Source organism: Salmo salar, chromosome 01 (assembly GCF_965601325.2).
Source record: "Salmo salar chromosome 01, fSalSal1, whole genome shotgun sequence".
NCBI classification, from domain to species: Eukaryota; Metazoa; Chordata; class Actinopteri; order Salmoniformes; family Salmonidae; genus Salmo; species Salmo salar.
In genome coordinates this window covers 37954420-37978103 of record NC_138291.1, presented here as the reverse complement: position 1 = coordinate 37978103, position 23684 = coordinate 37954420, and the positions used below count along the sequence as shown (strand labels likewise).

Sequence of the window (23684 nt, the reverse complement as noted above, 5' to 3'; positions counted from 1 at the left end):
GTGATGGATTTCATTCTCCACTTAACATTCATTTAATCAAAAACACTCATCCATCATGCTTCTTTTGAACTGTAAAGTGGCCTATTTTATACAGTATAGTCCCACCCTACCTATCTAGCTGCAGCAGGCATGCTCATGTCATGTTGATATACACTAAATCTAAATATTATCTTTTGTGATCATCAATTTCTCATGACATAGGCTACACAGATTACCCAGGCCATAATGCAGGGTTAGGGTTGGGGTTTATGATTGTGAAACATCACTGTGTCTGTTTGCATCATAGTCACTGGGACATGAGAGTGCCACCTGCAGCTGGATCATGCTTCTCTCAATTGCTATTACTCACAACCATGCTCAATGAGGATATGTATAAGCCCATGCAACTCCATACCAGGATGTCACTTTCCCCAAAATGTTTTATTGATACCAGTCCTTTTTTTCCTAACTAGACATTTTTAATTAGCAGATTCCTAACCATTTTACATTGAACTCCCACTTCTATACCCATTTCACACTGCATTTCCACTTCTTCATGGCTCATAAGAAATCATTTCAATACATCAGGTTTGATCATGATGTGGGGACATACGGTTTGCTGTAAGTTTGAAAATGAGTGGAGAAGATGAAGATAGGCTACTTTGTCAATTCAAGGTTATGCATGACATGTAATGACACATATTCACCAAACAGATGGCGTGGTCCACTATCTAAAAGCCGCCTTTGGTCTGCCCTATACTGAAGCTACTAAAACCAATAGCCTACATTTGACTTTGCATGAACTCACAAGCTGTTTCATAATTTGAGGTTAATTTTAATGTTAAAGTTAGGCTGTGACATATGCATTGCAAAAACACTTTCAAATGCCTATAGTTGCCTGACCATTGTAATGTGGTGTAAATATACGTTTTTATTCTATCCTTAAAATAGATTTTACACTTGATAGGCTTAGTCTAATCCTGATGAGACATCACGACCCAAACGAGAAACAGTTATAACGCGTAAAACAGATATGTCTGTCAGAATTTAGCAGTGGGGAGTGTTGGTAGCAGCACGTTGCACCAGACGCGCAATTATATAACATGCACTGGCGACCCACAACCCAACATACATCCTCTACACCGGACTGTTCTGAATGTACTGTATGCAGTGGTGACACTCGATAGGGGGGCGATAGCGCGTCTCCCAAACAAATCGCTCACATGGCACACAACAAATATGGAAAAGTTAGGGCACTTTGAAATGACGTCACATTTAATCTCACCTTGAAGTCGTCATCAGCCAATGGGGATATTTGTTGACGCAGTCAGCGACCAACGAGGGCAGTCGTGAAGGGAGTTCCACTATCGTTCGCCACCAGCAAGGATATATAAACTGCCGATGGAGTTCGAAAAGGGGTTTGAAGCAAATCACGAATAGCGGTACTGAACAGACTCAGGCAGGGTCCTTGCTACTGAACACAGACTCAGAGATCAGCGAGACCGAAGAGCTCTAAACGGTTTCGATTGCTATCGGCTTTTATTTATTATTTTGAAACACATTTTCCAGTGTGTCATGCAACTTTCTAAATTCAGCTATTGATTATTTTTATCTTCTAAAAAAATCACTTCTGTTGACTTCCTGTCTTGATGTAAACAGACCTGGCACAGAGGTGCTTATACCTTGCAAAAAAAGGGTATATTCCGAAATTAAACTGCAGAACAAAGTGACCATGCCTTACGATCTAGCGGGTGTGTTTGACAACCGGGCGGATTATAAATCCGAGAAACAGTGCCAAAGAACCTCCTTTGCCTTCTACCAAGCAGTGCGGGACCTGCTACCAGTATGGGTACTCGAGGACATGCGGACAATGGAGGTGTTTCACTGGGAAGATGACGGGCGGGCGTGCGCTTTTACTCCATCCGAGGCTTTTCTGTATGCACTTGTGCACGATCATCAACAATACGCCAGATACCTGCTCAACAGATACTCTGTCGGCGCACTGGAGATGCCCAGTCGAAGCTTCTGCTGCTGCCAAGCATCTGCAACACCGCATCTCACAGTAGCTGTCCGCTATAACCGTATTACTATCCTGAAAATGATTCTGGACTCTCTGAAAGACTTCTCCGATAGCGAGCGCGTGAGCTACTTTAACAGTCGTGGATGTTTTCACATGGAGGGAGGCAAAGGCGCATTGCATCTGGCGTGCGAACTGGTTCGCCCTGAGTGTTTGATCCTGTTACTAGGACACGGTGCATGTCCTTATGTCACAGATCGAGATGGGAACACCCCCTTGGACTGCCTCTTAAATCAGATACGCCAGGGTGAGCCTGACATGCGCCGGAAGCACGTCTGCCTTGGTTATCTCATTCTCTTCATGCCAAAATTGCATTTTCAAATGAAGGGAAAGTTGGAGAAGAATCCAGGGCTGTGGCAGGGTCTTATTGGAGAGCAGGCGTTCCAGTGGCTATCAGGACTATCTCCCCCCTCTCTCTTTGTTCAGGCTATGCAGAAGATGACCCAGTCCATACCTGTTGAACAGCTGGACCCTCTGCCAGACTTTCTGAAACCACTGGACTTCAGGCTACACCAGTATGCCAGTTGAACACTCTCTCAGACCTCTCAGATAAAACTACTGTACTGACTTCTGGAATCAAATATTTATTTTTGGCTATGGTGTGAACACTTTGACAACAGTGTCAATAAAAGTGAATTAAATGCAGCATGTGGCTTTGTAAATAGCAACTCAAAATGTTCTTTACATTTTGATGTTTAAAAACAATGCACTTTAGAATAAATGTCGACTTGTCATATTTGACACTAAAGAGTGAATTTAATGGTGTTAATGTTGCAATGTGTAAATAAAATACTATTATTGTCTATCAAATATATTAACCTGTTGTTTTAAAAAAAATCTATAATGTGCTTCACCTATAGGGCCATTATCTGGAGGTTGTGGGTTGAAGGGGTGCAGAGAACATGTTAATACAATGTTACTACTACAGTAATTACCCAGTTACTACACAGGCAATGGAACAACAATGTAGTTACAGAACAACAGAATAAACTATAGAATAGGTCCAAAACTATATGACAGCATGAACATGTGTTTTACATCATGGTATCACCCACCCATAAAATGGCACAATGGTTTGAATGAGCTCTTTACACACATTCATGGTTTTGTTTTCTCTGACAAATGCTTGGCTCGTGGTCCGAAGGAGAACATTCTCAACTCCAGTCCAGGGCTCCCACATTTTTGTTCCAGCTCAGCAAAAATGTGCAGTCCTATAGAGTTGAGAAACGCTGCTTTATGGTGGTCATACAGTATCATCACATAGAGTCACTAACTGTAAACATCTTTATTAAGGAAGTCATACTGAGGAGAGGCATGGATTCATACAGTGGACTTACAGTACTGTGCATCCCATGAAAGACACACAGAGGGGCTACAGTACTTCAACTTGTCCAGGATATTCCAAAACATTGGTCATTTGATGACCCATCAGATTTTCTTTACATTTCAAATGGCACCCTATTCCCCTACAAAGTGCACTACTTCTGACCAGGGTGCAGGCTCTGGTCAAAAGGTATTTACTACTTTTTATTAAGGATCCCCCACTGTTGAAACAAAGTAGTGCACTACATAGGGAATAATAGGTTGCCATTTGGGATGCATCCTTTGTCAAAGTGAATTGAACTGGCAAGCCCCTAATGACTAAGTAGCACTGATGTAGAGTACAGTATTCAGAAGCAGCATTATGATACCATGTAGTGTGCCTAATGTCAATGTGTAACCCTGGTTTCTATATGTTAATATAATAGCTAGATAATTCAGCATTGTACTACAGTACTAGTTAAGCCACACTAATAGCTTTTCACAAACACAACCAACTTATTCACAAAGCTATGAGATGTACTAGTCAGTGATTGAGTTATATTTCCAAAGCTGTTTAGCTGTTGTTAATATGTTTGATTAAAGTATCTGTCAACCATTAAATGCATGATTCCCATATTTATACAGTAGCTGTATTAAGACTGGATAAGTTAATTGGTTAGTTTCCCTTTCTGGTAGTTATACAAAATACACGTTAGAAATTTCCCAGCTCAAAATCCTGCAAAGTAATATCCCTTCCTTAGTGAGCACACAGCATTCCACAGTAAAAAAGGAAGCATCAATCAATCTGTGCACAGTAAGCACCTACAGAGATGAACTTATGGTACCCTTGCAAGGTGACTAACGTAATCAATTTCTCCATTCAAGTACTTACATTCACATGTTACACCTGTGTTATTATATACAGTAAAAATAACAATAAATAATGGATCTCCTTCCTACTACCATCGTAGTTCCCTTTAAAACAATATACAAACATAATTTCACAGACCATGGCCCTATCTAACTCCTGTGGCATTGAGTTGGGTGACAACGGTTAAACTGGACTAAAGGTCTAACAGTTTGAAGTCTTTAATCGAAGGTACCCTATTGGAAGGCTCTTGAGTGTGCTGTGGTAAATACAGTATTCAACGGAATTGATCAATGTGTAAAAAACAACACCAGAGCTACAGTAAGTTCCTTTGGGAGAGGGTGTTTCCTAAGAAAACAAAAATAAACTGTCTCAGGGCAGCAAGTCTAGACTAGTGCTGTGTACTTTTGTGGGGTTACCTTCTCACTTACAATTAAAGTGCAAACTAACTCAAATGAAAAAATATAACAAAATCGCCTTCCTACAATGTCATCAGATAAAAAATAAATAATAAAATAACTAATATATCAATAAATTAGTCCACTGAAATTCAATAGGGATTGGTTGGGTTAGGTTAAACGTAAACACTGGTTGGACACTTAATTACGCTTGAACACAGCATAAGGAGGGCTGGGCGACACACCCCATTCCCTTGGTAACACAAAATCATCCCGTCCCGTCTGTCTCCAGAGCCATTGTGCACTCAGTTCTGATTCATAACCATATAGCAGTTGCCATAAAATCTTAGATATTATGTACATAGGAGGTTAACATAAAAAATACACAGTAAGTAAAGGACAGACTAATAAATGAAATGCAGCCCATTTCAGTAGTGAAAGAGAATAATAATAGTGGTTGTTTCGGTTGGGAAGAGACATGGCAAATGGCACCCTATTCCCTACATAGCGCACTACTTTTGACCAGAGCCCTATGTGCCCTGTAGTTCCTAGTCAAAAGTAGTGCACTATATAGAGAATAGAATGCAAATTCTGTCTTCTTTAGATGACCTCCCACTCTTCCTCCAGGTCCTCTCCGCTCAGGGAGCCTGTGTTGACGTGGCACTTGACAACGGTGTGCACCATGGTCTTGGTGAGCCGGTGACTCAGACCTCCAGACAAACTCACAGCCCACAGTTCGTCCATGGGTGTCACTGTGGGACAATCAGCGGGTTGGAGGGATCAGATTGAGCAAAGCAAGGCGCAGAATCGCTAATCTTGATCACTTATTGAGGACTTATTTGGGACGCAAGGTGATTTGTAGATCAGTGATTCTGGCTGTGGAGTCGATCTCAAACATGCACAAAGGAACAGCAAGCCAAACATTAACAATGCCTGAGAGTGTATTAACTCTAAGCTACAGTAAGCCCCTGACCTGTGTATAAAACATGCTTGAATTGTGGGCCAAGATATGTGGGAATGAGCGGAAGCCAACACTTTGGTGTTGCTATCGTACTAGAACACAGTTGTGTTCTTACTGTATCATGTTCTTCTTATTTTCTATTTGTATATCTTGTTCTACCTTGTTATTGATTACTGTATTGTTGGGGTTAGAAAGGCATTTCACTGTACTTGTGCATTTGACATTAAAACTTGAAACGTGTTGTTCCACAACTGGAACACCCTCTCTCTCTTAGTCTCCATCTCATCACTCACCTGTCAGCCAGTTGAGCAGGCCTGGTATCTTCTTCCAGTAGTCCCCTGCTGGGTTCTTGTCAGTGATACCGTAGCGCCTCGCCACCTCCCCGTTGGGGCAACGCACCCAAACTGTCTTCACACTCAGCACCAGCTGACTGGCCTGAAGGCCTGGGAACACATTGGATATAGAACACTGAAGTTGATTGTCTCGTCTTTGGACGAAGGTTTTATGAATGGGTGTCTGATCTTCCGCTTATGGAAACGTGGTTGTCTAACTTAAACAAAGAGACAATGATGCACTGGGTAAAAATTGAAAATGGATGACAGGTGTAGGGATAGGGACCAAAAGGTGTTATATCATTGGGTGTCTGACTGACGGTCAATCATCAGGTCATTTACCTGGAATGTGTTCCCAGTCTGTGCCGACAGGCATCTCGTCTGTGATTCCTGTGCGGACATGTACATTCCCTCTGTTGTCCATGGCCCACAGCATGCGGTCGTTGGGACTGGTGTGGATCCTTATCAAGTGCACTCCTACTGGCTGATGGAGCAGGAAACCATGACGATGTGAACAACACAGCACAACTGGAAATATAATGTGCTGAACAAGGGCCCCAGGACCAGCGGAGGCAAAATAGCCCCATAACTGAGATCCACCACCATATTTTACAGTAGGTATGTTTTTTTCCCCCTCATACATTCTCATTTTGACACCAAACCCACCACTGGTGTGCGTGGCCAAAGAGCTTTATTTTATGTCATCCAACAAATGTGAACGTCTGAAGTTTGCTAAACGGCATTGGCACTTGGATTCGAACCAGTGCTATGGTCAGATGACATGTTAATAGAGCTGTTTGGTCACACACACCAGTGGTGTGTTTGGTGTCGAAATGAGAATACATAAGCAGAAAAGAGCCCCATGCCTACTGTAAAATATGGGGGTGGATCTTTGATGTTATGGGGCTATTTTGCTTCCACTGGTCCTGGGGCCCTAGTTAAGGTCAACGGCATCATGAGCTTTACCCAGTACCAGGACATTTTAGCCAAAAACCTGGTTGCCTCTGCGAGGAGGCTGAAACTTGGCTGCAAGTGGATCTTCCAGCAAGACAATAACCCCAAGCACACATCAAAATCCACAAAGAAATGGTTAAATGGTCACAAAACCAACATTTTGCAATGTCCATCTCAGTCTCCGGAAATGAAACCCATTGAAAACCTGTGGTTTGAATTGCAGAGGGCAGTCCATAAGTGCAGACGAAGGATATTAAGGATCTGGAAAGATTCTGTATGGAGGAATGGTCTAAGATCCCTCCCAAAGTGTTCTCCAACTTATAAAACCTTTTAGAAAAGGCTCAGTTCCGTTATCCTCGCAAGGTGAGTTATTGAAAACAGGGGTGTCTAATAATTATAACCCCTACCGTTGAGAAAAAAAGTATTACTTGTCAAAAATATATATATATATATCTTTCTCTTAGCAATTGTATTAGTATAAAATAATATAATTTCCCAATTTTTTGGAGCATACAATATAGCTCTGTATTTTAATTCCTTATTTTATAGTCATTTTTGCTCATCTTTATCAAGGGTGTCAATAATTTCGGACTCCACCGTATAAGCAACTATCACTGTATCAATCAAATGGTATTCATAATCTAAGCAGATGCACTGTGTGGATTTACCTGCTCTGGTGGTTCAATGCAGATCCAGGCAGGAAGCATCATGCTGGGGTTGAGGGGTTGCGTGCCCACGCGGAAATAGACCATCCCATAGCCATCACACGCCCACACATTCTGACTGCCACATGATATGCTGATCAGCCTTACCTGACCTGCAAGACAAAGCAAACCAAACCAATGTCAGTTCTTCAGCTCCTGTGAAGTCTTTCTTCATGACACTGAAGAAACGATTGTGCAGGAACATTGGTTCAGACATATAGGCCTAATAATAGCAGAGATTGTTTACATAATATTGTAACAGACTTTGATAATAGGCTAATTTTAACTGGGAGTATATGTATGTACGACTTTCTCTTACCATTGTTTAGTAAGAAAAACTGAAACCACAGCCATGGATATTGCTTTGTGCGGCACAATATAACACAGCACACTAGAGGCCCATGTGACAAAACACTATTATGTCACAGTAATCTCACACATTATATAATCTGACTATTGGGCTGGCTGACCTCTAAACAAACAATGACCTCCAAATAAAGCAATCCCATTCGCCCGCAATATTCTTGACTTTATGTTAATGACTTTGTATTATTTGTATATCTGTCACCTGTTTCTTGTGCTGTTGTGTTTATTATCTAATCCAAATAACACAATCGCAAGTTCGCTCAGGGAAAAATTAAGTCAATCTATTCTATTCTAATAAAGACTGCATACATATACGTCCACTTCAAATGTTCAGTGAGTGACGTATGCATGGTCTCGTGCGTGCGTAAAAAACTGACACTGTAGAAGCTTGGTATGTTATACCTTTCCCAAACTAAACCATAGGGCATGTGATATCAGGACAGAGAATACGGATGGACAACGACCACCGGGAGAGGATAAGTTTAAATGCCTGGATGTCCTCACAGACACATCAGGGCAAGGTGTTGATAAAGTGAACTGGTTTGTCCTGCTAACCTTGATGCTCCTCTATCCCATGATTGCATTGATGTGATGACAGTCCCTTTAATCGAAGCCAGATATGGAAAAGCACATTGCCCAGAACAGGAGATGGCATGTTTAAATAAAAGGTTAAATTAAAATAAAATAAAAATGTTGATGATGCAAAAGGTTCTCTGAGCTTCTGTTTAACAAATTAATGAAGGCAAAGGGGTTGTAAGCCAATAAGGCAAAAAAGACAAGTTATTATTTCATGTGAAACATTACAACACTTACTGTGTTTTCAAAGGCTTCATCACTTAAAAACAAATACTTATTTCAGTCTTTAGAAGAGGTTTCCGACTGAATGACGTGAATACTTTTATGAAATATGAGGACCGACACACCAAAACATAACGTATTACTTAGTATTTTCTTGTCAAAGGGTTAAAGATGCAGTCTGGGATCTTAAGTACTTACAATTTCGTAACAGATTGTACAAATTTTATGTTTTTTTGTTGCAGGGTGTAACATATTATACGAAATGGATGGCGTAGTACACAATTGTGCAACATTTTCAAGGAACTGTTTTTTTGCTCGTGAGCACTACTTTTAATACTGGCTGAAATTATACAAAAGCTTGGGAGCGTCCCTTTAATGGTCAACCCTTCCAGAATCACTGCTCTCTTTATTCATCACATTATCACTATTAGATTAAGCTATTGATATTCTGTAACAAACTTTGTGTGGGGAGAGACAGGGTCAGGGAAACCTCCCGACTGTTGATAAGGTGGCTGTCATTGTAGCCTGGCGGGTAGGAGCACTGTGCCAGTCACTGAAAGGTTGCTGGATTGAATTCCCAAGCTGACAAGGTAAAAATCTGGAACATAGCTACTTGAGGAATTCCACCTATCCCTAAAAAATGAAAACCCGGACCTCTATATGAATAACCTATAATCTATAGGGATCGCTAAAGGGATTGGTTGCAATTCAAGATTACTCCTGGAGTTTCTGGGCAAGATACATTCTAAGAAAAGATTAGCCTAGTCCTAAATGTTGCCAGAGACTTGGATGTGGAGCCCATTGACGCCATAGGGGTCTACAGCCATGTCTAGCCTAAACAAGTATTTGTATTTATTTTTCTGAATAGCGTATATGGTACTACAGACAACATGCATTGGTGTTCAGAGACATTGGATATACTGTATTTGAAGCTTCAAAGCTCATGTTTTAACCCTTTGACATCACCCTTTCACCTCTGACCTCACTGGGGAATCCTCTGGTGGTAAACGTGACTAGCAACTATCACGTGACGTCATGCCCCCTTCAAAGTAGCCACCCTTTGCCTTAATGACAGCTTTCCACACTCTTGGCATTCTCTCAACCAGCTTCATGAGGAATACTTTTCCGACAGCCTTGAAGGACTTCCCACATATGCTGAGCACTTGTTGGCTGCTTTTCCTTCATTCTGCGGTCTAACTCATCCCAAACCATCTCAATTTAGTTGAGGCCGGGTGATTGTCGAGGCCAGGTCATCTGATGCAGCACTCCATCACTCTCCTTCTTGGTCAAAAAGCCCTTATACAGCCTGGAGGTGTGTTGGATCATTGTCCTGTTGAAAAACAAATAATAGTCCCACTAAGTGCAAACAGAATGCTGTGGTAGCCATGCTGGTTAATTGTGCCTTGAATTCTAAATAAATCCCAGACAGTGTCACCAGCAAAGCACCCCCATACACCATCACACCTCCTCCTTCATGGTGGTAATCACACATGCAGAGATCATCCGTTCACCTACTCTGCATCTCACAAAGACACGGCGGTTGGAACAAAAAAACTCAAATTTGGACTCATCAGACCAAAAGGTCAGATTTCCACTGGTCTAATGTCCATTGCTCGTGTTTCAAGCAAGTCTCTTCTTCTTATTGGTGTCCTTTGGTAGTAGTTTCTTTGCAGCAATTTGACCATGAAGGCCTGATTCACGCAGTCTCCTCTGAACAGCTGATGTTGATATGTGTCTGCATTTATTTGAGCTGCAATTTCTGAGGCTGGTAACTCTAATGAACTTATCCTCTGCAGCAGAGGTAACTCTGGGTCTTCCTTTCTTGTGGTGGTCCTCATGAGAGCCAGTTTCATCATAACGCTTGATGGTTTTTGCGACTGCACTTGAAGAAACGTTCAAAGTTATTGACATTTTCTGGATTGTCTGACCTTCATGTTTTAAAGTAATGATGGACTGTCGTTTCTCTTTGCTTATTTGAGCTGTTCTTGCCATAATATGGACTTGGTCTTTTACCAAATAGGGCTATCTTCTGTATACCACCCCTACCTTGTCACAACACAACTGATTGGCTCAAACGCATTAAGAAGGAAAGAAATTCCACAAATTAACTTTCAACAAGGCACACCTGTTAATTGAAATGCATTCCAGGTGACTAGCTCATGAAAATGGTTGAGAGAATGCCAAGAGTGTGCAAAGCTGTCATCAAGGCAAACGGTGGCTACTTTGAAGAATCTCAAATCTAAAATATATTTTGATTTAATTAACACTTTTTTTGGTTACTACATCATTCCATATGTGTTATATCATAGTTTTGATGTCTTCACTATTATTTTACGATGTAGAAAATAGTAAAAATAAAGAAAAACCCTTGAACGTTGATAATAGGCTAATACAGTACCAGTCAAAAGTTTGGACACGGGTGATCTATGAGCCAAACAATTTTCCTGGCAAGGTCACCAGGCCAGGACAAATACACTAAAAGCCCTATTTAGGGCTACTCTAGGACCAAAGATGGTCACACGGCAAGCAGTAAGACACGAGCACACATTACTAGTGTACTATGCCTTCAAGCAGCAACTGATGCTCACATGAAAGTGGAGAAAATATGTGTTCATACAGACAATTGACATTGATGTGATTATGTAAGCCAAACACTTATCATCGAAACAGAAGGCCTACCTTACTTTTAAAACTCACCTCACTGTGATGATCAATTTGAAGAAAGAACTTCAACTGCAGGTTGAAACAGTGTAGTTAGTCTTTGTTTCAAAGACTAACACGACATTTACGTGACATCGCTTTCTAAGGTGATGATTAATTCAAAACTCCCATAAGCATATTAAAGCTTATGCATATGCATAAGCTTATGAGCCCAGGCCCGGAACAAAAAACCTGAATTAAAATTATGATTGTGCAGTAATACAATACATAGCCTACGGCATATAACGCATGGTAGAAAAACATTATATAAAACTGATATGTCTTCGGTACATAATTGGTCTAGCCTATACTCCAAAATTAAACAAATGTGAGTAACGGCCTTTGAGTGTAGACAGTATTATAATGCATACAGAATGGACTGGTTACCTTATGCTACGCTCCAAAATGTCTATCCATGAGTCTGGGAGAGAACGTATAGCCCTAGCTGATGCTGTTGGTTCATTGATTGTGCAGGGTGGCTTACAGTTAGCTTACAATCAGTGCATTTGTATTTGAATAGCCTAGTAATTGGGATTGTTTTATATTTTCACAATTAATTGGGTTACACATTACATTTAGCTATACAGAATATCTCACCACCATGCGTTTCCATCTCCTCTCTCTCCTTTATTCCTTTTTCGAACGCGCAGACGGGCTGTCAACAGTTTAGTGAAATATTATTTGTTTTGCGAAAACATGTCACTATCGATGTTCCGGAACAGATTTCACTTGGTTTCCCAAATTAAGCACTAGGTTGCTGGGACAGCCCAAGGCATACAGAGTTTGGGCGGAATATTACCTACAGGGCAGCAAGAGCGTGCTCATCAAGCAGTGGTTGATGCTTGGAGTGAAATAAGTGTTCTTATATTTCTCAGCAGCTCATATTAAGCACATGCTCCGATATAAACCCGAAGTAGCCTACAAAACTGACACGTGGAAAAGCGCGAGGCCTCCATTCGCTATTTGAGTGCATACAGATGACATGTCTTTTTTTCCCCCTGTTCCTGCCTATTTTCATATTAGTCAACACAATATTAAATTGAATGTAGTGTGATGGGTGAAAATATGATCACTTGATGAGAGAACAGCTGTGCAGCCTGAGGCAAGGAACAGAGCACAAGCTTTTTTTGCTACTTTCTCAAATCATCAATAGCCTATAGTCGCATCCTGCAGCCCATATATGTCTTGATTTCTAAGACATTCTAAGGTTTATATCATTCACAACTAAAGTTCCCAAATAACTCCAAATCTAGTGTATCTGACCTGTTTCAAAATGTTCACTTTTACACTCAACATAGCTGAGTAAAATAGAAAGGATATGAAGTGGCTAAGTCCAATTATATTATTTTTACTATAAGATCATATAAAATAATACCACAGGACTATATGGTATTATTTTGTCAGCTAAATAAACAAGCCTACAGCCCATGGCATGGCGCATAGCCAGATAACATCGGCCTACAGTAGGCCAATTCATATTCTGTTCTTCTGAAATACATTTTCTTCATATAATAATGTTTCTTTAGACCCGACTAAAAATAAATAATGGGTTTATTGTGATGGTGTACATTAAATTGATTTATTATACTTTTTTAAATGTCGATGTTCCAAAGTGGCGCATCAGCGACTTGTATGTGTGGAGGCCTGGAGATGCGAAACATATTGATGTTAATTAACTTTCAATTACTATGAGCCTGGAAGTCTTTTGCATGACAACAACTGGCTGACAACATTTCATGACCACCACAGCCCTAAGCTTACTAGTAGTTTTATCAGGGACAAGATGCCAATTGAGAAACAAATGATAAAACATTGTTAAATGTTTCTTTATGTCAAACATGGAGAACCCACACAAGGCAGACCAATGCTTTGTGATTTATTTCCCCAGTCTTGATTATTTCCCCTCCAAAAATATCATTTTATTATATAGTAAATCAATCTTTTATAACAAATAACCTAAATGTTCGACACCAAATGAACGTCTTACATGAAATAAGTTTCGCTTACAAATGTCTTTTCATTATGCGATAACTAACAAAACTTACTTCATGAACTATAATGAACTGTGAAAGGTGTCAAACACTCTGTCCCTGTCCTGATTCATGTGCAGTGTTCTAGCACGGAGACTTAGTGTCAATGACCACATGATCTAACAGAACACGGCTAAAAATGTGTGTACTCTCAGCCCCCTCCCCTCTCATGTTACATTGTGATGCACACACAGCCCAATACGGCCTGGCTACAGCTGTCTGCTGTCGTCACATGGCTGTCTATTTGCATCCAGCCACTTTCCAGCAGCAGAACATATACAACTTGAACCTCTTCAATAAACAAACACTGAAGCTTCTATCAAGACCCTGGTGCAGCTATCGAAGGGTTGAAATTGATTTGCTGTTAGATAACTTACTTTCCATGAATTGTAAATGACACCAACCTCTTGGAATGGAGGGTAGGGACTCATTGCCAAATGACGGTAATACATAGGTCTATTATCTCTTTAGAATCATGTGTTTTCTGCAGACATGTCAGCTTACTGCTTGAGACGTGGTACATCCCAAAAAAGTCTAAAAGGCAATGTAAACATTTCACCCCAAAAAATACAAGGATTTCTTTAGTAAACTTATCAGACACTCCTTCAGCATGGAGTATTGAAAGGTCTTGACTTGTAGTAGGAGGAACTGCTCTGATAATTACCCTGCCTGGCATGAACTTTGACACCTTGTTCAAGGAGGACCTTATTACAAAAAAGTCTTATGTAAGTACCACCTGCCTATACATAAGTAAAAAACTCCCTAGTAAAACTGGGGAAGCGAGTGACGTCTGAGACTCCCAGCAGCCCCTGCCTACTGAATCTGTGTCAGCAGCCAACTCAAGACAATGCCTCTAGATCCAGATCCTCTGTTTCAGGACTGCTAGTTTATTGCTCTCCCTGTATTCCTGAGGGGCGTAACTAGGACTAGAGAGACAACCTCATATAGAGACGTGAACTAGGTCAGAGTCAGACTGCAGTTTGGAGGTGCGGGTACCATTGCCGACCACTGGGACACGAAATGTAAGCTGGTGGGGACACTACGATGGGCGTGTGAAAGTATGCAGCTATACGGAACTGACACCAAAAGACAGGCTGACATTTGACAGACTAGACATACAGCATGTGCTAGATATGTATGTCACACTGGGAATAAATGTTCAGCTCTGAAATGGCCATTTAATTTTTAAGAACGCTTATTGCTTATATATAAAATGTTCCTTTAATATCTGCAAACAAAATGGCTTAGTTACTACTGTATAATGAAATGTGGAAAACATTTACACTGAACAAAAATATATATGCATAATGCAACAATTTCAGACAGTTACAGTTCATATAAGGAAATCAGTCAGTTGAAATAACTTAATTAGGCCCTAATCTATGGATTTCACATGAATGGAATACAGATTTGCATCTGTTCGTCACAGATATCTTTTTTTTTTTTAAACTGTCGGAAAAACAAGTCAGTATCTGGTGTGACCACCATTTGCATCATGCAGCGCGACACATCTCCTTTGCATAGAGTTGATCAGGCTGTTGATTGTGGCCTCTGGAATGTTGTCCCACTCCTTTTCAATGGCTGTGTGAAGTTGCTGGATATTGGTGGGAAGTGGAAAACGCTGTCATAAACGTTGATCCAGAGCATCCCAAACATGCCCAATGGGTGTGTCTGGTGTGTATACAGGCCATGCAAGAGCTGGGACATTTTTGGCTTCCAGGAATTGTGTACAGATCCTTTGCAACATGGGATGGTACATTATCATGCTGAAACATGAGGTGATGGCGGTGGATGAATGGCACGACAATGGCCTCTTGATCTCTGTGCATTAACATTGCCATCGATAAAATGCAATTGTGTTTGTTGTCTGTAGCTTATGTCTGCCCATACCATAACCCCACCATGGGGCACTCTGTTCACAAAGCTGACATCAGCAAACGCTAGCCCACAAGACATCATACACCAGTACAGTTGAAACCGTGATTCATCCGTGAATACCAAACTTTTTCAGCATGCTAGTGGCCATTGAAGGTGAACATTAACCCACTGATGTCGGTTACGATGCCGAACTGCAATCAGGTCAAGACCCTAGTGAGGACGATGAGCATGCAGATGAGCTTCTCTGCGACGGTTTCTGACAGTTTGTACAGAAATTCTTTGGTTGTACAGACCCACAGTTTCATCACCTGTATGGGTGGCTGGTCTCAGATGATCCCGCAGGTGAAGAAGCCGGATGTGGAGGTCCTGGCTGGCGTGGTTACACGTGATCTGCGATTATGAGGCCGGTTGGACGTACTGCCAAAATTCTCTAAAACTACGTTTGAGGTGGCTTATAGTAGACTAATTAAATCAAATCAAATTGTATTTGTCACATGCGCGGAATACAACATGTGTAAATCTTACAGTGAAACGCTTACTAACAAGCCCTTAACAAACAATGCAGATAAGAAAATATCCCTCCAAAAAGTGAGAGATAAGAATAACAAATGATTAAAGAGCAGCAGTAAATAACAATAGCGGGGTAATATAAAGGGTGTACCGGTACAGAATCAATGTGCAGGGGGGACAATGCAAATAGTCTGGGTAGCCATTTGATTAGATGTTCAGGAGTCTTATGGCTTGGGGGTAGAAGCTATTTAGGAGCCTCTTGGACCTAGACTTAGCGCTCCGGTACCGCTTGCAATGCAGTAGCAGAGAGAACAGTCTATGACTAGGGTGGCTGGAGTCTTTGACAATTTTTAGGGCCTTCCTCTGACACCGCCTGGTATAGAGGTCCTGGATGGCAGGAAGCTTGGTCCCGGAGATGTACTGGGCCGTACGCACTACCCTCTGTAGTGCCTTGCGGTTGAAGGCCGAGCAGTTGCCATACCAGGCAGTGATGCAACCCGTCAGGATACTCTCGAAGGTGCAGCTGTAAAACCTTTTGAGGATCTGCCATGCCAAATCTGTTCAATCTCCTGAGGGGGAATAGGTTTTCTCGTGCCCTCTTCACGACTGTCTTGGTGTGCTTGGACCATGTTAGTTTGTTGGTGATGTGGACGCCAAGGAACTTGAAGCTCTCAAACTGCTCCACTATAGCCCCATCAATGAGAATGGGGGTGTGCCCGGTCCTCCTTTTCCTGTAGTCAACAATCCTCTCCTTAGTCTTGATCACGTTGAGGGAGAGGTTGTTATCCTTGCACCACACGGTCAGGTCTCTGACCTCCCTATAGGCTGTCTCATTGTTGTTGGTGATCAGGCCTACCATTGTTCTGTCATCAGCAAACTTAATGATGGTGTTGGTGTCGTGCCTGAGCACGCAGTCATAAGTGAACAGGGAGTACAGGAGGGGACTGAGCACGCACCCCTGAGGGGCCCCCGTGTTGAAGATCAGCGTGGCGGATGTTTTGTTACCTACGTTACCACCTGGGGGCGGCCCTTCAGGAAGTCCAGGATCCAGTTGCAGACGGAGGTGTTTAGTCCCAGGGTTCTTAGCTTAGTGATGAGCTTTGAGGGCACTATGGTGTTGAACGCTGAGCTGTAGTCAATGAATAGCATTCTCACATAGGTGTTCCTTTTGTCCAGGTGTGAAAGGGCAGTGTGGAGCGCAATAGAGATTGCATCATCTGTGGATCTGTTAGTGCGGTACGCAAATTGGAGTGGTTCTAGGGTTTCTGGGATAATGGTGTGGATGTGAGCCATGACCAGCCTTTCAAAGCACTTCATGGCTACAGACGCAGAGTGCTACGGGTCGGTAGTCATTTAGGCAGGTTACCTTAGTGTTCTTAGGCACAGGTACTATGGTGGTCTGCTTGAAACATGTTGGTATTACAGACTCAGACAGGGAGAGGTTGAAAATGTCAGTGAAGATACTTGCCAGTTGGTCAGTGCATGCTCGGAGTACACGTCCTGGTAATCCATCTGGCCCTGCAGCCTTGTGAATATTGACCTGTTTAAAGGTCTTACTCACATCGGCTGCGGAGAGTGTGATCACACAGTCGTCCGGAACAGCTGATGCTCTCATGCATGTTTTAGTGTTACTTGCCTCGAAGCGAGCATAGAAGTTATTTAGCTCATCTGGTAGGCTCGTGTCACTGGGCAGCTCTCGGCTGTGCTTCCCTTTGTAGTCTGTAATAGTTTGCGGGACCTGCCACATCCGACGAGCGTCGGAGCAGATGTAGTACGATTCAATCTTAGTCCTGTATTGACGCTTTGCCTGTTTGATGGTTTGTCTGAGGGCATAGCGGGATTTCTTATAAGCTTTTGGGTTAAGAGTCCCACTCCTTGAAAGTGGCAGCTCTAGCCTATAGCTCAGTGAAAATATTGCCTGTAATTTCTGGCTTTTGGTTGGGGTATGTATGTACAGTCACTGTGGGGACGACGTCCTCGATGCACTTATTGATAAAGCCAGTGACTGATGTGGTGTACTCCTCAATGCCGTCGGAAGAATCCCTGAACATAGTCCAGTCTGTGCTAGCAAAACAGTCCTGTAGTTTAGCATCTGCTTCATCTGACCACTTTTTTTAATAGACCCGAGTCACTGGTGCTTCCTGCTTTAATTTTTGCTTGTAAGCAGGAATCTGGAGGATAGAATTATGGTCATATTTGCCAAATGGAGGGCGAGGCAGAGCTTTGTACGCGTCTTGGTGTGTGGAGTAAAGGTGGTCTAGAATTTTTTCCCCTCTGGTTGCACATTTAACATGCTGATAGAAATTAGTTCAAACTGATTTAAGTTTTTGCTCCATTAAAGTCCCCGGTCACTAGGAGCGCCGCCTCTGGATGAACATTCAAATCTCTGGCAAGAGCTCTGGTGGACAGTCCTGCAGAGAGCATACCAATTGCATGCTCCCTCAAAACTTGAGGCATCTGTAGCATTGTGTTGTGTGACAAAATTGCACATTTTAGAGTGGCCTTTTATTGTCCACAGCACAAGGTGCACCTGTGTAATGATCATGCCGTTTAATCAGCTTCTTGATATGCCACACCTGTCAGGTGGATGGATTATCTTGGCAAAGGAGAAATGCTCACGAACAGGGATGTAAACAAATTTGTGCACAACATTTGAGAGAAATACACTTTTTGTGCATATGGAAAATTTCAGGGATCTTTTATTTAAGCTCATGAAACATGGGACCAACACTTTACATGTTGCGTTTATATTTTTGTTCAGTATAGTTTTCATACAAAACAGAGAGAAAATACCACAAAACTACTGCAATCAATCTCCCCATGAGGCCACTAAATCACCAATTTAGCAAACAAAATCACTGTTATTTTTACATTTAGCATCTAGCCTAAACTTAGCTACCCTAGCTTGTGATCTGTCTGATGAGGCAACCAATGTTATTTCTATGTGTGAACAGTATGGTCTTACCGAGCTGGCTGAGGTCCAGCAGATTCCAGTGCATGCCAGTGGGGCAGCTGGTGGAGAGGGTGCGGATGTGGACACGGCCGTGGTGGTCCAGTCCCCACAGGGCATCGCGGCAGGCAGTGAGCTGCACCATCTCTATGTCCTGGGGCAGCTGGACCGTGGTGGGGTGCATCTGACCATCCTGGTCCCAAACACAGAACAGGTCTTTCCTGCTCTGGCCCAGCCACAGGAAGCTCCCTGCAGAGACAGAGAGATACAAACACAGTCACATGTTGGTGATGTAATACACAGAGCGACACAGATAACATGTAATGTAAATGTAATGTCAAAGGAGTGGGCTTCTTTATTTCTGTACATTTATTTGAGATGGGTTGTTGCCATAAGGTGGAGAGTGGTAGTAATAATGTTATGTGTTTACAAAGAGTGGTCACCAATCTACCTTCTTTACTGAGTAAAGCCGAGGAGTAGACGAAGGCCCACTTCGTGGCAGAGACGGTTCCTCTGGGTACAACACCCTGCCAGAACGTGCCTGTGGGGTCACAAAACATCACTGTCACACTAAACACCCTGCAGTATTATCACAAAAGTCACTGTCCATCACACTGCCTTAACACACTTTGACCTTTGAGAAGGTGTCAGTAAAGAAATGCAAATAGTTTTTGCCTTAAAGCCCGTTCAGATAGAACAGCCGACATAAGGAGAGAAAAGACAACATTTGTGTTGTATAACAGCTGACCAAAGACGGGGCATTCAGATCAAAAATATAGGATGCACGGTTGAGACCGTTTCCACGGTAAAGGTGCCTCTTTACAAGGATGTGATGAAAGTTTGAGAAAAAGTTGCCGCTTGTTGTAGCAAATGAATTTGTTCTTAACTGACTTGCCTAGTTAAATAAAGGTTAAATAGAACATGTATTTAAAAAACAGTGTTGAAGAAAATGGTGCTGTTGGAACGGTGCTGTAGAAAACGAGTACTATGAAATACATGCACCAGAAACCGGGCACACTTTGCAACTTGTCAGAGAAATATCAGCAAGCTAGGGTATCTAACTGCAGCAAAATAGCTAGCTAGCCTGCTTGGCTAAACACAGAACATCAGCCCACTGTACATATATTTATATGTACATATTCTTATTCATTCCTTTACACTTGTGTGTATAAGGTAGTTGTTGTGAAATTGTTAGATTACTTGTTAGATATTACTGCACGGTCGGAACTAGAAACACAAGCATTTCGCTACACTCGCATTAACATCTGCTAACCATGTGTATGTGACCAATAACATTTGATTGAGTTCTTATTTAAACGGACCCGTCTCGTTTCAAGTCTTTTGCTAAGATTTGACATGTTGAATATTGAAAACTCCAGCAGCCAACATGAGACATTCTAAAACTACACCACTCAGATAAAAAAAAAAAGAAGTTGTTCTAAAACTGCTTAAAACCATCTAGTCTCATCTTGACTGGCTGTTGTATCTGAACTGGGCTGAAGGCTTAGCTGATGAAGTTCTGTGTTTCTATGGGAAGTGGTTATGTCATCAAGGGCACTCCATAAATGGCTTTCCAATGCAGAAAACAACAATTAAAATGGCTCCTGACTGAACATCTGTGTTAACTCACCAAGCTTAAGCCTAGGCATTAGCTTGGTGAGCTAACAAAAAAGTATTGAGGTCTAATAACATACCGCTAAGGCTGCCCTTGGCGACATGGAAGTCGTTCCTGCCAGATGCAATCCAGACGCCAGTGGTGTTGGAAGAGACCAGGCTGGGCTGGCACTGGGACTGCTGGGAGAGGAAGGCCACGCGGAGGCACTCTGCCACCCGCTCCACCGGGGCCTTGGTGGCCGTGGCCACGTTTTGAGTGGCCTGGATCAGAGTCTGGAACAGACTGCCCTGGTCAAACACCACATAGTCTGTGATGCTCACCTGAGGGAGGGAACAAAAGGCCAGAAATATATAAGCATTAGAAGGTGTGCCAGTCATCTCAGGGTGAAGTCTGTAATGCAAACCCTTTGACTTAAAAAATAGACATTCTTAAAAAACGATCAAAGTGAAAAATAGAAGATTGATGGAAATTATGGGTGTGAGTAGGGCTGTTGCGGTGACTGTATTACCGCCACACCGGCGGTCACAAGTCATGAAGGGAGTCAAATTCCCCATGACCATTTAGTCGCGCAATTAGGCTTCTCCAAGCTCTGATGCTGCTGCTGGTCATTAGTAGCCTACCAAAGTTGCTAACTGCCTGGTACTCAGCACTTTATTGTCCCTCTAATCACTCTGACATCAATGCAAGTGCCTTTGATAATCTAACCAAACACACTTCATAAGAGCCCTTGAGCTCATTTCAATAGGTTATGCAACTGTGCAAGAAAACAGGATGATGGCCTCTACTAAAAATAGCAGGATCAGCTTTCTATAGGCTAGGCCTCCAATATTTATTTCTCAACTTTCCTAATATAAAGCACATTGCTTATATTTACAACAGGTGAATAGCCTACCTGGGTGGCATGAAAATAAACCATGGGGAAAAGCATCCTCCATTCTCTATTTAAGTACATACATTTTTTCCCGCTGCCCTTGTTTCGAGACAGGTATATGATAATGGTCCATTCTAAATCAAAACAAATGTCACACATACAGTTGAAGTCGGATGTTTATATACACCTTAGCCAAAAACATTTAAACTCAGTTTTTCACAATTCCTGACATTTAATCCTAGTAAACATTCCCTGTCTTAGGTCAGTTAGGATCACCACTGTATTTTCAGAATGTGAAATGTCAGAATAATAGTAGAGAGAATTAATTATTTCAGCTTTTATTTCTTTCCCACATTCCCAGTTTACTTACACTCAATTAGTATTTGGTAGCTTTGCCTTTAAATTGTTTAACTTGGGATAAACGTTTCGGGTAGCCTTCCACAACCTTCCCACAATAAGTTGGTTGAATTTTGGCCCATTCCTCTTGACAGAGCTGGTGTAACTGAGTCAGGTTTATAGGCCTCCTTGCTGGCACACGCTTTTTCAGTTCTGCCCACAGATTTTCTATAAGATTGAGTTCAGGGCTTTGTGATGGCCACTCCAATACCTTGACTTAGTTGTCCTTAAGCCATTTTGCCACAACTTTGGAAGTAGGCTTGGGGTCATTGTCCATTTGGAAGACCCATTTGCAACCAAGCTTTAACTTCCTGACTGATGTCTTGAGATGTTGCTTCAATATATCCACATAATTTTCTTCCCCCATGATGCCATCTATTTTGTGAAGTGCACCAGTCCCTCCTGCAGCAAAGCACCCCCACAACATGATGCTGCCACCCCCGTGCTTCACGGTTGGGATGGTGTACTTAGGCTTGGAAGCCTCCCCCTTTTTCCTCCAAACATAACAATGGTCATTATGGCCAAACGGTTCTATTTTTGTTTCATCAGACCAGAGGACATTTCTCCAAAAAGTATGATCTTTGTCCCCATGTGTAGTTGCAAACCATAGTCTGGCTTTTTTATGGCAGTTTTGGAGCAGTGGCTTCTTCCTTGCTGAGTGGCCTTTCAAGTTATGTCGATATAGGACTAATTTTACTGTGGATATAGATACTTTTGTACCCGTTTCCTCCAGCATCTTCACAAGGTCCTTTGCGTTTGTTCTGGGATTGATTTACACTTTTCGCACCAAAGTACGTTAATCTCTAGGAGACAGAACGCGTCTCCTTCCTGAGCAGTATGATGGCTGTGTGGTCCCATGGTGTTTATACTTGCATACTATTGTTTGTACAGATTAATGTGGTAACTTCAGGCATTTGGAAATTGCTCCCAAGGATGAACCAGACTTGTGGAGGTCTACAATTTTTTTTCTGAGGTCTTGGCTGATTTCTTTTGATTTTCCCATGATGTCAAGCAAAGAGGCACTGAGTTTGAAGATAGGCCTTGAAATACATCTACAGGTACACCTCCAATTGACTCGAATTATGTCAATTAGCCTATCAGAAGCTTCTCAAGCCATTACATAATTTTCTGGAATTTTCCAAGCTGTTTAAAGGCACAGTCAACTTCGTGTATGCAAACTTCTGACCCACTGGAATAGTGATACAGTGAATTATACGTGAAATAATCTGTCTGTAAACAATGGTTGGAAAAATTACTTTGTGTCATGCACAAAGTTGATGTCCTAACCGACTTGCCAAAATTATAGTTTGTTAACAAGAAATGTGTGGAGTGGTTGAAAAACGAGTTTTAATGACTCCAACCTAAGTGTATGTAAACTTCCGACTTCAACTGTATATTATTTAGTATATGTAAAGACAAGATTAAATCAATAATAGTCTGATGGGTGACAATATTAGCCTACCACTTGTGAATTATATATTATCACTTGTGAATGATGCCCAGCATAGAAACAATGCTTTTTTTTGCGACTTGTTTGAATCATAGTAGCACACCTCATGTAGCCTAGCCCATAGGCCTATATGTTTTAAAAGGTTTGTATCACAACTAAAGTGGCCAATTAAGCACATTCATCCGCTTTACAAGGGGTGTAGACCCTAACTGGCATATATAAGCAGCGCGTGAGTTTCAAGATTGGGGAAGATCATTTTCACCATAAAAATGCAGTTTTATAATAAAAGCATTATAGCCTACCACCATGTGCGCATTGCTGTGCTTATAATGTGAAGAAATAGCCTAACATGCGTTGCAAAATAAATGTACAAATACATGTTATTCAATTATTGCGCACACACACTGCTCGCGAGTGTCTGCATAGCCAGGCGCTAAAATATAACTTTTTGTGATGCTTAACGTGCTGCAAGTCCCACCTCTCCCATCTCCTCATTGGTTTTTAGGAGCATATACCCACGTGCCATCTCCTCATTGGTTTTTAGG

General features: G+C 41.9%; 2 protein-coding genes across 4 annotated transcripts in view; one reads left to right on the top strand and one right to left on the bottom strand.

The window, feature by feature from the left end:
* The first annotated feature begins 1336 nt into the window (after positions 1-1336).
* On the top strand, positions 1337-2874 carry ankrd9 (ankyrin repeat domain 9). Its single transcript, XM_014192834.3, has one exon. The coding sequence runs from the start codon at positions 1712-1714 to the stop codon at positions 2582-2584; it is 873 nt and encodes a 290-aa protein (XP_014048309.1). The 5' UTR covers positions 1337-1711; the 3' UTR covers positions 2585-2874.
* Positions 2875-3326: 452 nt separating this feature from the next.
* Positions 3327-23684, bottom strand: part of tecpr2 (tectonin beta-propeller repeat containing 2) — a 33117-nt gene continuing 12759 nt past the window's right edge. For 2 of the 3 annotated variants that reach the window (XM_014192813.3, XM_014192804.3), the window contains exons 14-20: positions 20502-20742; positions 19259-19348; positions 18823-19056; positions 7540-7688; positions 6260-6401; positions 5879-6028; positions 3327-5376 (exon numbers count right to left, since the gene is read on the bottom strand). In XM_014192813.3, coding sequence (XP_014048288.1) covers positions 5225-5376; positions 5879-6028; positions 6260-6401; positions 7540-7688; positions 18823-19056; positions 19259-19348; positions 20502-20742 — 1158 coding nt within the window. In that variant the 3' untranslated portion in view covers positions 3327-5224. The other variant, XM_014192822.3, reaches the window with a different exon arrangement.